Source organism: Vipera berus (assembly GCF_964194415.1).
Source record: "Vipera berus genome assembly, chromosome: Z".
NCBI lineage: Eukaryota > Metazoa > Chordata > Lepidosauria > Squamata > Viperidae > Vipera > Vipera berus.
The window spans coordinates 76,088,047-76,103,041 of NC_138205.1; the positions used below are offsets into that span (position 1 = coordinate 76,088,047).

General features: G+C 38.9%; 1 protein-coding gene across 2 annotated transcripts in view; it reads right to left on the reverse strand.

Annotated features, from left to right (window-relative positions):
- STAC (SH3 and cysteine rich domain) overlaps positions 1 to 14,995 on the reverse strand; it is a gene marked incomplete at its 5' end in the record, with an annotated part of 80,859 nt that overhangs the window by 47,910 nt on the left and 17,954 nt on the right. For both annotated transcript variants that reach the window (XM_081345711.1, XM_081345710.1), the window contains one exon: positions 5,616 to 5,889. In XM_081345711.1, the coding sequence (XP_081201837.1) occupies positions 5,616 to 5,889 (274 nt within the window). The remainder of the gene's footprint in view (positions 1 to 5,615; positions 5,890 to 14,995) is intronic.

A 14,995-nucleotide genomic window follows, 5' to 3' on the forward strand; every position in this document is an offset into this window, starting at 1 on the left:
TGCTTCATCATCATCATCATCAAGGTATGATAACACAGCACCTAAACACAGAGACTTATGTAGAGCTGTGTCACAAAAAAACCTCACCCTCTTAAGAAATGGCTTAGGGCAAAGACTATAGAAGAGCGGAAATAGGTTATCCAAAAACTTGGAATATGCTACAGGTGCTGTGCTTCTTATGATCATTTTGTTAAAGACTGTAAAGCCTTTGTCAAGTGCACAGAATGCAGTAGTGACAAGCACGTTACAGCTATGCATCCTGCTCCACTTCCAGGCAATCCACAGCAACCACCTGCATCCTGAACCCTGAACCCCTTTATAGACAGTCATGGCATGCTAAGGGTTGGTGGACACTTAAACAAGGCCAAATTGGGAGAGCAAGAACAGAATCCTCTTATTATACCAGGTTGCCATCATCTCTCCACCTTGCTCATACGGCACTACCATGAAAGGGTTAAGCACCAAGGCAGACATTTCACAGAAGGTGCCATAAGAGCAGGAGGCCTTTGGATTGTAGGAGCAAAAAGACAGATTACAGCTACACTGCATAGCTGTGTTCAATGCCGCAAACTAAGAAGAAAGCATCAGCAACAGCAAATGTCAGATTTGCCAGCTAACAGGCTAAGTACTAACCCACCATTCACTCATGTTGGTCTGGATAATTTTGGGCCATGGTCAGTAACAGCACGTAGAACACGTGGTGGCCAAGCAAATAGCAAACATTGGGCAGTGCTGTTCACCTGTTCACCTGCACCTGTGCGGGCAGTACACATTGAAGTTTTATAATCCATGGCTGCTTCATGTTTTATCAATGCTCTAAGGCAATTCCTTGCCATCAGAGGACCAGTAAAGTCATTAAGATCTGACTGTGGAACTAACTTCATTGGAGCCTGCAGAGAATTAGAAATCAATTCTAAGCCAATCCAGGACTTTTTAGCTGAAAAGGACTGTACGTGGATCTTCAATCCTTCACACTCTTCCCACATGGGTGGCTCATGGGAGAGAATAATAGGAATCACACGTAGGATACTAGACTCTATGCTAATGGACTTGAACTCTACAAGGCTTACTCATGAGGTCTTAACCACCTTCTTGGCAGAAGTGTCTGCTATAATCAATTCAAGGCCACTTGTTCCAGTGTCTACAGATCCAGAATCCCCAACCATCCTTACTCCAGCTACTCTTCTCACTCAGATCTGTTCCTTTTCCACCTGGAGATTTTAAAGCAGGAAATCTATACCATGATCAGTGGAGGAGAGTACAACACCTCGCCAACTGCTTCTGGAATCAATGGAAGATGGAGTATCTTTCTCTTCTGCGAGGATGCAGAAAATGGCAACATCAGAACCCCAATCTCCACGTTGGAGACCTTGTTCTGCTTAAGGACCAACAAGCTCAAAGAATTGAATGGCCCATGGGACTCATTGTGAAAGCCATTCCCAGTGATGATGGGAAGGTACGTAAGGTGGAGGTAATGGTTGCAAGGCAAGGTACCATAAAGACTTTTATCAGACCCATCACAGAACTTGTCTTGCTTTTGCCCCTTGGAGACTGAACTTATTGCCTTTCCTTGTTGGATCCTGACTTCAAGAAGAAAAGTGATTTGAACTTTAATATAGACTATTTGAGGCCTGAAATTGCAATTGTTATTGTTGCAATATATGCATGTTTCTCTTTTATGTCTTTCAGGTCTTCAAGACAACAAGGCAAATCACAAATATTTATTTGCATTTGCATAACTACCATTATAGTATTATATAGTGATATTTTACAATACCCGATGGGGAGTGTGCTGTTACATCAGCTATAAAAGTATTATGCAGCACATAGTTGGTTAATTTTGTGTTATAGTGAGTTAGATATACATGGTTAATTATCCTCTGGGGATTATCATATTGTGCTGCCATCGTGTGGTCGTTTGGGAACTACAATATGATCTGTTCAGTTAATCCGGCTCCGAAGCTGCATGCGGCTCTTTCAGCCATCTCTTGCGGCTCCTAGTCCTCTGCCATGTGCAGTCCAAAAAAAAAAAAAGTGGGACTAAAAAAGTTCAACCAATCAATTCAAATATGCAGGGTAGGTGCATATCTCGCCTTGGCTCCACTCTTCAGTCAAACCCTGTTCTGCACATGCACGCATGTACGCGCATGTGCACACATTTTTTGCGGCTCCCAGTTTTTCCTTTTGTGAGGCAACCGCTTCCGAGTGGCTCTTTCACTGTTTCAGGTTGCTGACCCCTGAGTTAATCCCTCCCATTTTGTGATCTATTTCCTCCTTCTTGTTAACCTTGAATATTATCACTTCCTGGACACCATTACATGTGGTCTGCTCTCATGGTAGGACCATTACTGTCTTTGACCTTGAAATACTGTCCATTTCATCATCTGCCACATCTTGTCTGCTGTAAACTTCCTGCATGCAATATAGATCTTTGTGGATGAGAAAGCTATTTTGTGAGTTCAGCTATCTGATAAAGACTGTCAGCAGTGATTATATCTACTTATACAGGCCAGGCACAGGGGTCTCAGCAAGGGGATATATCACTATACAACAGTTGGAGTCAGAATAATTACCTCACATGGTGTAATAAGATGGAGGGTTTGTGTTACTGTAAGTTGGGGGTGGGGGCATGAAGGGAGTCTCAGCCAATCTCAATGTATACATGGTTGTACTTTGACAATAAAGGTTCATTCATACATATAAACTGTGACGCTCCCAACATCCTTGCCAACATTCTTGGGCAGAAACTGGAGACCACTTTTAAAAGTAATGTTCACCAGTGCTCAACAACATTTTTTATGCCTATCAGGGCTTCTGCTCCACATTACTGTGTGTTAAAGATGTTGACCAGCATTTATTTCAAACCCTAAATACTACAGAAAGCTTGGAGCAACACAATTTGAGAAAATCAAGGAGAGAGTAAGTATGTTTATTCTGGAAAAGAGGAGAAAGCGGGTAGACATGGTAGTTACTGAAAGGACTGAGAAAATCAAGGAGAGAGTAAGTATGTTTATTCTGGAAAAGAGGAGAAAGCGGGTAGGCATGGTAGTTACTGAAAGGACTTTGAGAAAATCAAGGAGAGAGTAAGTATGTTTATTCTGGAAAAGAGGAGAAAGCGGGTAGGCATGGTAGTTACTGAAAGGACTAACTTCAACTAGCACCACAGGCTGTCCAGAGACAATATTTTATCAAGTGTTCCCTTAATCTTTAGTCAAGTTGCCAAATATATTTCCTTTCCTTTAAATATTAGTTTATTTTAATTTTTATATTCTTGTTTAAAATCTTTATAAAGTTATTTTAAAAAAAATTGAGCAAGACATTTTTCCCAATTCTATTTTTATTAGCTACAATCCAGATGTATCTTTGAGGTCTTGATATATACACACATATATATATAAATCCCTAGTGGAAATAGCTGAATATATTACTGCATACAGACACACTTGAAACAGGAATAAAATTAGAACTTAGTTCCTAGGGACATCGTTTTGAAACAATTGTTTTTAAAGTGAGAGTCCTTCTCATGACTGTGTTGTTAAAAATAATAATAATACTATTAATAATAAAAGCAAATACTTTCCCACAGTCAATACAAAGTACTCTACTTTGGCATGGCTAAGTAGCAGCCTGCCTATGGCAACAGTTCTACTTTAATTTGTATGCATGCACTTTACTTGTGTTTAGATACTAAAGGAGGGAAGATATGAGTCACAATTTTGTGTGCATGTAAGAGCACATACATACTCAGACTCAAATGAAAACACATTGAAAAGTATTGGGCAGCACAGTTAACTGTGAAACTAAAGTATCAAATACCTTATTAATAAAAACAGAAGACCAGTAGGTTATACCTGGCTTGCTACTAGCTAGCAGAGATAGCTGGTCTAATGTACTATAGTTCTCATTTTTAAAAACATATGAATATTGGAAAAAAGGGATTGTCCTTAAGCTCAAGGTAATTAAATTGTGAGGCAAGGATGCAGGTCACCTTATATGGACAGAATAAATTAAATGCAGAAAGCTAATGAAACAGATGGAATCCTCTCAGTTTGATCAGAAGACATCTAGATACTACTACATTTTTTACCATAACCTTTAACCGGGTGAAACTGTGCATCATAGGGCAACAATTTTTGAACCAAAGTACATGAAATGGGCTATTTTACAGAATGTGTCCAAATGTAGGACCCCTGTCTCCTGTGGAATTGAAATTTGGCCAATTATGTAAAACATTTTATGACATAAAAATTATCATAAAACAATTTATTACATAATGCAAAATGCCATAAAATGTTTCCTGTGCTAAACAGTTCAACATGGGCTATTTTCAAGGCAGATACATCTTTGAATGCATCACAACTTTTCCAGTGAAGCCAATACATTAGAAGTTCTGTCACTGTTGAAGGCATTGAGAAATCTGGTTAAGAAATATCTCTGAAAGAATGACCCTCTGGGGCATAGATTGTCTAGTAATGAATAAAAGCCCACAGGCTTGATTTATAACACATGCTAAGCTATAACCCAGTGTGCAGCCTATGACAACTGGCATCGAGACTACACAGAGCCAAATCCTAAGAAACTACATACTGTACATACTGTACATACATATATACAGTATATATAAACACATTTCTTTTTATATTTTAATTAACTGTGGTTTTCTATATTCTACTTGATGTTCATGTAAGTGTGAATTGCCTTGTGTATCCATGGTATCTTTTTAGGATTTTAAAACAGTAATTACACAAGACTATGTGGTGTAGCCCTCTCCTTAGCCTCTAATAAATGTTCTCAAGGAGGACAGACTCATGATGAAGCAGAGCAAAGGCTGTCTAGCTCAGAATAGTGAATGGTTGATAAGAGACAGAAAGTAAAATAAGAGCTGAAGGAAGACATGCAAAGAATAAAATGACTAATCTAGGTTTTTTTAAAATCTGTTCATTCTTTCAACGCTTTTGAATAGATTTGTGCTCATGCCGAATTTGCTAATTCATCTGAATTCACACTTTTAAGGCTCCCTGCATTTAACACACATAAGAGAGCTAGCATTCAAATAATGTGTGGAAAAATAAAATGTTTTCCATCTAAGTCACTATAGCAAATAAAGTTCGATAATAGTATGACTAATTAATAAATTAATCCATGTTTAAAGCTCTAAAGTTGATGCATGTTTATAGGTATATATATTTCAATATAGCGGAGAAAGAAGAACACAAACGTTCTACTGACAGTGTTGATCTTAATCAGTATGTCGGATTATATATCTCTTTCTTAGGTTCTTGCTGGCTAGTATGTAAGCATGTTTTCCTCATCATGACTGTATTGCCTTTGCTGCTGACATACATAAACCTGGAAAGCTAACTCTAGATTCTAGAAAGTTGGTTCTTAGAATTTCTAAATATAAAGTCACGAGTAGAAATGATTACTTTCTCATAAACAGTGATTCTCAGAGGATCACTTTTTATGCACAAAAACATAAAAAGATACAATTTTTTTCCATGTAGTTTCCATATAATGCAAGAAATCAATGTAAATACTTTTGATCACTCCCTTCCCTAGAAATGTTACTTTATAATGATAAAAACAAAAAGTGTAAAATGTAAAATCTTTCTTACCAACAATCATATGGTTGCAGACATCACAGAAAGTGGGTTTTTTGAAGATGTGTTCCTGAAAAATGTGAATCTTGTCTTCCGGTTGGAGATGGGTATTGGTTGGAGTAGAGTTTTGACTTTCCAAATTAGGGAGCTGCCCTGATCTAGAGGTGATTTCTGATAGCAAATCTACTTGCAGCTTTGTGCCACAGTTTGTTTGTTGAAAAAAGTTGTCTGCACTTTTACTCCTCAAACTTTTGGTCTTGGAAGAAAGTGATCGTTTCAATTTCTGGAGCTGAAAAAAAAAATCAACAATAGCATTTTTCTCCCACAAAGGCAGAATTCAGAACACATGGCATGTAACCATTATATGCAATTCCCATTGATATTTAGTGTTCAGGCAATTTCAAATAACTAGAATTCTAAGACAGACAAGACACCTTCAATAGTAATCACAAACCTGCAATAGAGCCATTCTTGCTTATTTTTTTTTTTAAATATGAGCTTTCAGATGCCATAAGATGCAAGCTGGGTAAAAGAAGTTAATGTCAATCAGAGAATTTTATATACTTTCAGAACCAATTCTAACCAATATGCTATTTATATAATTATATATCAGCATCACATTTATCTTAGTCTACATATTTGCCTTGTCAGGTGGCACTAAGACATAGGCAAATCTGCCTGGCTTCCAGTTCTGCATGGCCTTGGCTAGTTAACCTCATTCATTTCCATACAATTAATATGGAAAAAAGTGCTGCCAGCTTGTTCATGGTAACGGTGGGATAGTAGCAAAAGCCCTGCTGTAGTTCTAGTTGTGCTGAGACTCTGAGGGCACCAGGCTTCTCCCAGACTTGTTTACTCTTGCATGGGCTTGCTGCCAGTTCAAATACTTGGCCTCAAAGTAGGTGGGAGGGGGACGGATACTGTGGGAAACGGGCCACAGAAGTAATAAAGCATTGTGCCTAGCAATGGGGAAGAGGAGACGTGTTCTAATTTGCTCTGGGGCAAAAAAGGAAGCCAGTAATACTGTTGGCAATGTTAGAGGGCATCAAACTTACCTAGTTTAGACCTCTCACAAAGAAGTAGGCATTTGAGGCATCCCTGTTTCAAACCCTTCAAATCCTTTTCTTCAGTCAAATCTGCAATAGTCAGCTGCACTGAACTTAAGCACACTCGATTAGTACCCAGACTTCAGAAGCTCATGAGCTATACTTAGTCTTTGGATAGTGTGCTAAAGACTGCATTCCAAAATTGAGTGGGACTAACATTAATTTAGGTAATTAAATATAGTTGCTGCATTTACTTTCCATATAGCATTCACCTTCTATTTCTTTAAATATTACAATTGTTGGCAATTTTTGGAAGGGCATTGAAGAACCAAAGGATAGTTCCTGAAGGATACATGTAGGCTTAAAGATTCGGATTTGCACCCATAAACAAGAGACTATAATGAAATGTCTATAAGGTTTCCTTCCTGCTAACTCAGTGCCACTGCTTGGCTAAACTCCTCTATTCCCCGTGTTTCAAATTATTGTTATTATATGCAAGTAAGCTTTCCACAAATAAGTTATTTTAATGTGAATGAAGCATCACTATACCTATACTATATTAAACTGATTTTGGATGCAGCTTTGAATCTGTTTTCAGAAGATGAATTTGATATGGGGTGTGCTAGGAGGGTTCAACATCAAATCCATCTACAGAAGATAAGTCTTTCTGAGAGAGGTCTCGGCAGGTCCCTTAAGTTCAGCTCAGAGAGCATTAGCAGAGTTGAAGAGGACTAGAAGAATCCAAGAATCTTGGACCCCTATGCCTCTCCCCTAGTAATCTGGAAGAATGGGTCCCTGAGGATATGCATAGATTACTATACCCTCAATTGGAGAACCATTTTGGATCAGTATATTACCCCCTGGTTGAAGATGCCCTACACTGCTTATCAGGGGCAAAGTTATTTAGTGTGCTGGATCTGAGAAGTGGTTACCATCAGATTCCCACACATCCAGATGATGGAGAGAAAACTGCTTTTATCTGGTCCCTTGGGGTTCTATGAATTCAATTGGATGCCTCAAGGGTTGTCAGAGGCCCTGGCAACCTTTCAGTCACTTATGGTGCAGACGGTGTGAGACATGAATTTGATAGATGTGTTAGTGTACCCAGATGATATAATTGTTTTTGGTGAGTCTCTTGAAAAACATGAGGAGTGCCTGGAGATGATTCTGATCAGGCTCCATAAAGAAGGGTTGAAGCTGTTCCTAGAGAAATGCCAATTTTACTAATCACCTGTCACATACCTCGGTCATGTCACCGAGAAGGGATATCAACAGACTCCACAAAGCTTGAGGCCCTCACTTCCTGGCCCAGATCCTAAAATGTGGCTGAACTGTGATCATTTCTAGGGTTCTGCTCATACTATGGGAGGTTTGACAAGGGGTTCTTAAAGATAATATGTCCCCTCAATGATCTGTTAAATAATAAGGAGGTGGAGGATGTGTCTGGCATTCAGGTCAACTCCATCAGAATAAGGGACCTAGGAAGTCCCAGGAGTCAATTCAGGCAGAGTGGACAGAACAGTGCGAGCAGGCCTTCGATCAACTAAAGAGGAGCCTCGCAAATGCTCCTGTCTTGGCCATTGCAGACCCAAACTGGCCGTATGAATTCCATGTTAATGCTAGCCAGGATGGTCTTGGGGGAGTACTGTATCAGGAACATGATGGACACCTGAGGCCTGTTTTATACACCAGCAGGAGCCTCACTCCAGCTGAGAAGAACTACCCCACCCACAAACTGAAGTTCCTGGCACTTAAGTGGGTGGTGGTGGATAAACTAAAAGATTACCTGTATGGGGCAGAATTAAAGGTTAAGATGGATAACAACCCACCCACAGACCTGCTCATGATGGCTACCCCAGATGAATATCTTCTCACACTTTGGGGGACCAAAGAGTTTTTTTGGGAGGGAGAGTAGGTACCATGGGGGAAGAGGGAGAAGGGAATGAAAGGAGGATGTTTTGTCAAGAAATGGGAGACAGCAAGGGAGAGAGAGGCGATAAGGATGGGTATCTTTGGGGAACAGGCTGGAGGGAAAAGAGAAAGGAAGCAGGGCCTACTGGCTGATCTGGCCTTGACCCCAGTGAATGAAGAGGAAATGAAAAGGAGTATGCTTTGGCAGGAAAGGAGAAGAAATCTGGACTCCAGAGACCCTTTCGGGGGTAGCACTAGAGATATATGTATCATGACATAGTATCTACATTCTCCAGGCAAACTGTACGATAGTTTGAAAAAGAAAATTGAATAATTATGTGAGTTCAGCAGAGGTGACTGAACAGTTTGGGAGAACAAGGGAAATTATATTTCACCCAGCCAAACTATTTGGCCTTCTAAATAGGCCATCTTTTCTTCTTCTTGTGCCATATCCGTTATTGGACGTTGGCGATCATGTTGGCGATCATGTTTTTATCAGCAGCCGCACGAGTTTTGTCCATACTAGTCCCTTAGATCTTGAAACCATGATGTTCTTCTTCTGCCTGGACCTTGTTTTCCTTCAATCTTTCCCTGGAGGATTAAATTGAGTATGTCGTATTTTTCTGGGTGTCGCATCACATGTCCGAAATATTCTAACTTTCATTTTTTAATTGTTTTGATGATTTCCCTTGGCTTTGCCAGACAGCTTATCACCTCCTCATTTCTGATCTTGTCAACCCAGCTTATACGTAACAGCTGCCTGTAAATCCACATTTCAAATGCTTTTACTCTCTTTAGGTGGCCTTCTGTCAGAGACCCACTCTCTACTCCATAGAGCAGGATAGAAAAAATATAACATCTGACAAGCCTGATTTTCAACCTTAGGCTTATGCTGTGACTCCAGAAGACCTTTTTCATTTTGAAGAATGCTGTTTGACCTTTCTCTATCCTTGTCTTTACTTTAGTGGTCATGCCCCAGCTTTCATGTAAATTAGAATCAAGCTGTGTGATCCTTTCAATTTTTTCTAATGGTATTCCTTCTGAATTTATTGGTGGTAAATTAACGGGTTGTTTGCTGATGACCATGATCTTGGTTTTTGAGGTGTTAAGCTTCAAGCCATATTTTTCAGATATTTCTGTGACTCTGTTGATGAGGAGCTGAAGGTCTTCATTCTTACTGGCAAGCAGAACTGTATCGCCAGCATATTTTAAATTATTGATCCAAACACCATTTACTTTGAAGCCAGCATCGATGTTCTCCAGTGCCTCATTGAAGATTGACTCAGAGTAGATATTGAACAACAGTGGAGACAGAATACATCCCTGTCTGACCCCTCTTCATATTTCTGCATCAGCTGGCCTAGTCTCACATTTGCTACCTGATGCCAATATAGATTCTTTATTATTTGGATGTTTTTGTCATCTAGTCCCCCTTGTTTCAGGATTTCTAATAGTTCGCTGTGTCTTATTTTATCAAATGCTTTTTCAAAATCAATGAAGCACATGTAAACACTGTGATTGACATATCTACAATGCTGGACAAGAACGTGAATGCTGAATAGCACATCTCGTGTAGCAAGATTGTTTCTGAAACCAAGTTGTGTGTTACTTAGATGCTCCTCAATTTTGTTGTATATTCTTGTGTGAATTATTCGCAGGAATATTTTTAGGGCATGACTCATTAAGCTTATTGTTCTGTATTCGGTACACTTCTTTGCATTTATTTTTTGGGGGATTGTCACAAAGGTTGATTTTAGCCAATCATTTGCTATCTCTTCTGTTTCATATATTCCATTGAAGAGCTGCAGTAAAAAATTCTTCCCATTGTCTTCCAGCAATTTTAAAATTTCTACTGGGATATCATCAGGTCCTGTGGCTTTTCTTGTTTTTGCTATTTTTATTACATGTTCAACCTCCTCCATAGTGATGTTTGGTCCAGTTGTTATGCTTCCCATATCTATATCATCCCTAGTGTCCTCAAAAAGTTCTTCAATATATTCCTTCCATCTTTTTAGTTTTTCGTCCTCATCTAAGATAATTTTCCTCCAGAACCTTTGATTAACTGCAGCAATCTTCAGCTAAATGGCTAATGACTAGAGATTATGGGAGCCAAAATAACTAGAGGGCACCCCCATGGGAATTGCACTCAATGATTTCTGGGAAAGAGAATCTTTTCACCTCAATAGCCACATAGGATTCCTTTTAAAAGGATCCAACCTTTGACCTTCTGCATATAATTGTAATCTACCATATAGCCGTCTATCTGGAGAGCTGTTGTCAGTCAGCGCGCAGATAATTCTGTATTAGATCAGCCAATGGTCTGACTAAATATAAAGCAGCTTTCTATGTTTGTATGATTGCTTCCAATCTCTCATTCTGGGGTTAAGTACTCTCTGACCTTTCATTAAAGAAATGAGTTTTGAGAATAAACACAAAAGAAGGGTACTCTGATTGAATGATTTAAATTCCAACTAAAAGCTTAGTTTTTGCAAATGGTCTTACATCAGCCAGATGTTGTTCTTATTAAAAAACAGTTAAATTACATTTAACTAAAGAAGACATCATCCAAATCAGATCTGCTATATATTGCCTTTATTTCAAGCTCATGTTAAGATCCTCCTCTCAAGATGCACTTATTAGGAAATGCTGTATTCTTTCCAGCAGCCTTAATCTTATTTCAGGCAGAAATTATTTAGGTTTGGTAGAGTATAAGAAATGATTCAAGACTGTGCAATGACAACAATAAAACAGTCACATACACAGTATAAACATTTGGATTTACAGCCTGATTTGAAAGACATAAACATGGAGTAAATCATATACCAAAAATCCTAATTAAAACCATGGTATCTTGCTTCCCTACTTCAATATTCCCTTTATCCCCTGATTACAAGTTTCATAATTCTCAAACACTCTGACTTATCAGATTTCGAAAAGCTGCACGTGAGCATCCTAACCAGCTCACACAAATTATATGCATCTATCCCACCAAATTTGATATTGCCAACATATTGATATTTGTAAATAGTAAAGCATGTCTTATGTTTTGATCCACTTGGACCTCTTGCTAACACCTATAGGCTATAATCAATTCAAACCATTTCAATAAAATCTGTTTTGTTTTTTAAACTGCAAGACATATTTAGTAGTTTTGGTAAATGACTGGAATCCACCACATATTATTTTAAAGGGCCAATTTTAATATGCTATTCCTGCTTCTAGCACTTATCAGATAAAATAAATGATGCACTTTTGCAGATAATTAAATAATACACTCTGTCACAAAAGTAAACCTATCAATGTCTTTGCAAAGCGTGGATGGGCAGAAAATTTGGTGGAGTCTCAAAGCAGCAACAACTTCAAAGCTTTGAGGACTGAATTTAGAAAGGTGCACAAAATTCCTCTCTGAATGATTTCCACAAGACTTACAGGTGAAACTCAAAAAATTAGAATATCGTACAAAAGTTCATTTATTTCAGTAATGCAACTTAAAAGGGGAAACTAATATATGAGATAGACTCATTACATGCAAAGCAAGATAGTTCAAGCCCTGATTTGTCATAATTGTGATGATTATGGCGTACAGCTCATGAAAACCCCAAATCCACAATCTTAGAAAATTAGAATATTATATGCAATCAATAAAACAAGGAGTGTACATAGAACAATATCGGACCTCTGAAAAGTATAAGCCTGCATATGTACTCAGTACTTGGTTTGACCCCTTTTGCAGCAATTACTGCCTCAATGTGGCTCGGCATGTAAGCTATCAGCCTGTGGCACTGCTGAGGTGTTATGGAAGACCAGGATGCTTCAATAGCGGCCTTCAGCTCTTCTGCATTGTTCGGTCTCATGTCTCTCATCTTTCTCTTGGCAATGCCCCATAGATTCTCTATGGGGTTCAGGTCAGGTGAGTTTGCTGGCCAATCAAGCACAGTAATCCCACGGTCATTGAACCAGGTTTTGGTGCTTTGGGCAGTGTGGGCAGGTGCCAGGTCCTGCTGGAAAATGAAGTCAGCATCCCCATAAAGCTCATCTGTGGAAGGAAGCATGAAGTGCTCCAAAATCTCCTGGTAGACGGCTGCGTTGACCCTGGATTTAATGAAGCACAGTGGACCAACACCAGCAGATGACATGGCTCCCCAAATCAACACAGACTGTGGAAACTTCACACTGGACTTCAAGCATCTTGTAGTGTGTGCTTCTCCATTCTTCCTCCAGACTCTGGGTTGCTCTCATCAGAAAAGAGGACTTTGGACCACTGAGTAACAGACCAGGTCTGTTTTTCTTTGGCCCAGGTAAGATGCTTCTGATGTTGTTTGTTGTTCAGAAGCGGCTTGACAAGAGAAATACGACATTTGAAGCCCATGTCCAGGATCTGTCTGTGTGTGGTGGCTCTTGAAGCACTAATTCCAGCCTCAGTCCACTGCTTGTGAAAGTCCCCAACACTTTTGAATGGCCTTTTCCTGACAATCATCTCCAGGCTGCGGTCATCCCTGCTGCTTGTGCACCTTTTTCTTCCACACTGTTCCCTTCCACATAACTTTCTATTAATGTGCTTTGATACAGCACTTTGGGAACATCCAACTTCTTTTGCAATTACCTTTTGAGGCTTTCCCTCCTTATGGAGGGTGTCAATGATGGTTTTCTGCACAACTGTCAGGTCAGTAGTCTTCCCCATGATTGTGATTCCTACTGAACCAGACTGGGAGACCATTTAAAGGCTCAGGAACCCTTTGCAGGTGTTATGGCTTAATTAGCTGATTAGAGTGGGACATTTTGAGCCTAAAATATTGCACCTTTTCACAATATTCTAATTTTCTGAGATTGTGGATTTGGGGTTTTCATGAGCTGTAAGCCATAATCATCACAATTATAACAAATCAGGGCTTGAACTATCTTGCTTTGCATGTAATGAGTCTATCTCATATATTAGTTTCCCCTGTTAAGTTGCATTACTGAAATAAATGAACTTTTGCACGATATTCTAATTTTTCGAGTTTCACCTGTATACATAAGCAGTTTGATTACAAAATCAAAAATCCTTGATCATAAAACATAATCGCCAATTCAAATACAAAATATTTCCAGTTTGCTTTTCTTCCAATTTGTTCTTGTTTTGGGGGCAAATCAATTACCCCTTAACCCCTTTATGTTAATTTCTTTCATTATGAAAATAAAAGCTAAGCTTTAAGTGGCAACATTAAAAATTCTAAATTTTCATGCATAAGAAAACATTTCATACTCCATGAGCAAGAATTATTGGCAACAAATGAATGAAGATGGATGATACATACTGGGGCTATGGAAAGAAAGGTTCTGACTGGATGGGGGAGGGGGAGGGACGGAAAGATTCTATTTCTTTGCAATCATCTGTTCTGCTACCATTCTTCATGAGAGCTCCTGAGGCACTTTGGGGTTTTAATTTTTGCCCTCAGGGTACAATTAGTTGTGGAAACCTCTTGGCACTGCTGCAAGAGCTATATTGTAAACTGGAGATAGATGGTGTTTTATCCCTCCCCCTCTGTTGAGAGAGGGCTCCTTCTTATTAACATAAATGACCTCTTTTATGTCTCTTTTAAACCAATGATCCTCTCTATCCAAAATGTGGTCTTTGCTGTCTTCCAAAGAGTGGCCTTTGTCTCTTTCAAGTGCAGATGGACAGCTGAATCTTGTTCTGATGAGTTTGATCTCCTATGTTGTGCCATGTGTTTATGAAGTGGTTGTTTTGTTTCACCAATGTACACATCTGCACATGTTTCACTGCATATATATCACATTGCTTAGTTTTTTGTCTGAGTGTTTTAACTTTGGGGTGGACAAGCTTCTGCCCTAGTGTATTCTTGGGTTTAAAATGTACATGTGTGTTGTATTGGTTGAAAATTCTTCTGAGCTTTCCAGATATTCCTGCAACAAATGGAATGCTGGATCTTTTTCTGGACTTTTTTTTCTGGGCCTTCATCAGGCCTCCAGAAAAAGATCTAGCAGGATTTTCTCCATTAAAGACAAAGAAGAGAACAAGAAACAGCAACATTGTCAGATATTTGTTGCAGGAATATCTGAAAAGCTCAGGAGAACTTTCAATTTTAGACTCATCTTTTATTTATTTCAATGACATAGATGTCATATGTCATGTACTATCAATAATAAAAGGTATTAAGAAAATTGGGCTCAATTACCCTACTGTTTCTTTTCCTTCTTCTGCAGAAGTATGATGTTTTACTTACTAGATTTTAGACAGTAAAACAACCACAATTGTTCCTTTTTAAATAGACAATCATTCAAATATTCACCTTCTTCTCCTTAATAGAACATTTTCCCCTCAAGCATTTAAAAAGGTTTCAGAATAATCTGAATCCTGCAATACAAGACAAGTCTTTTCCTTAATTTTCCCCCAAATATTTCTTACTGGCAACTTACAGTTTATCAGATAGACAG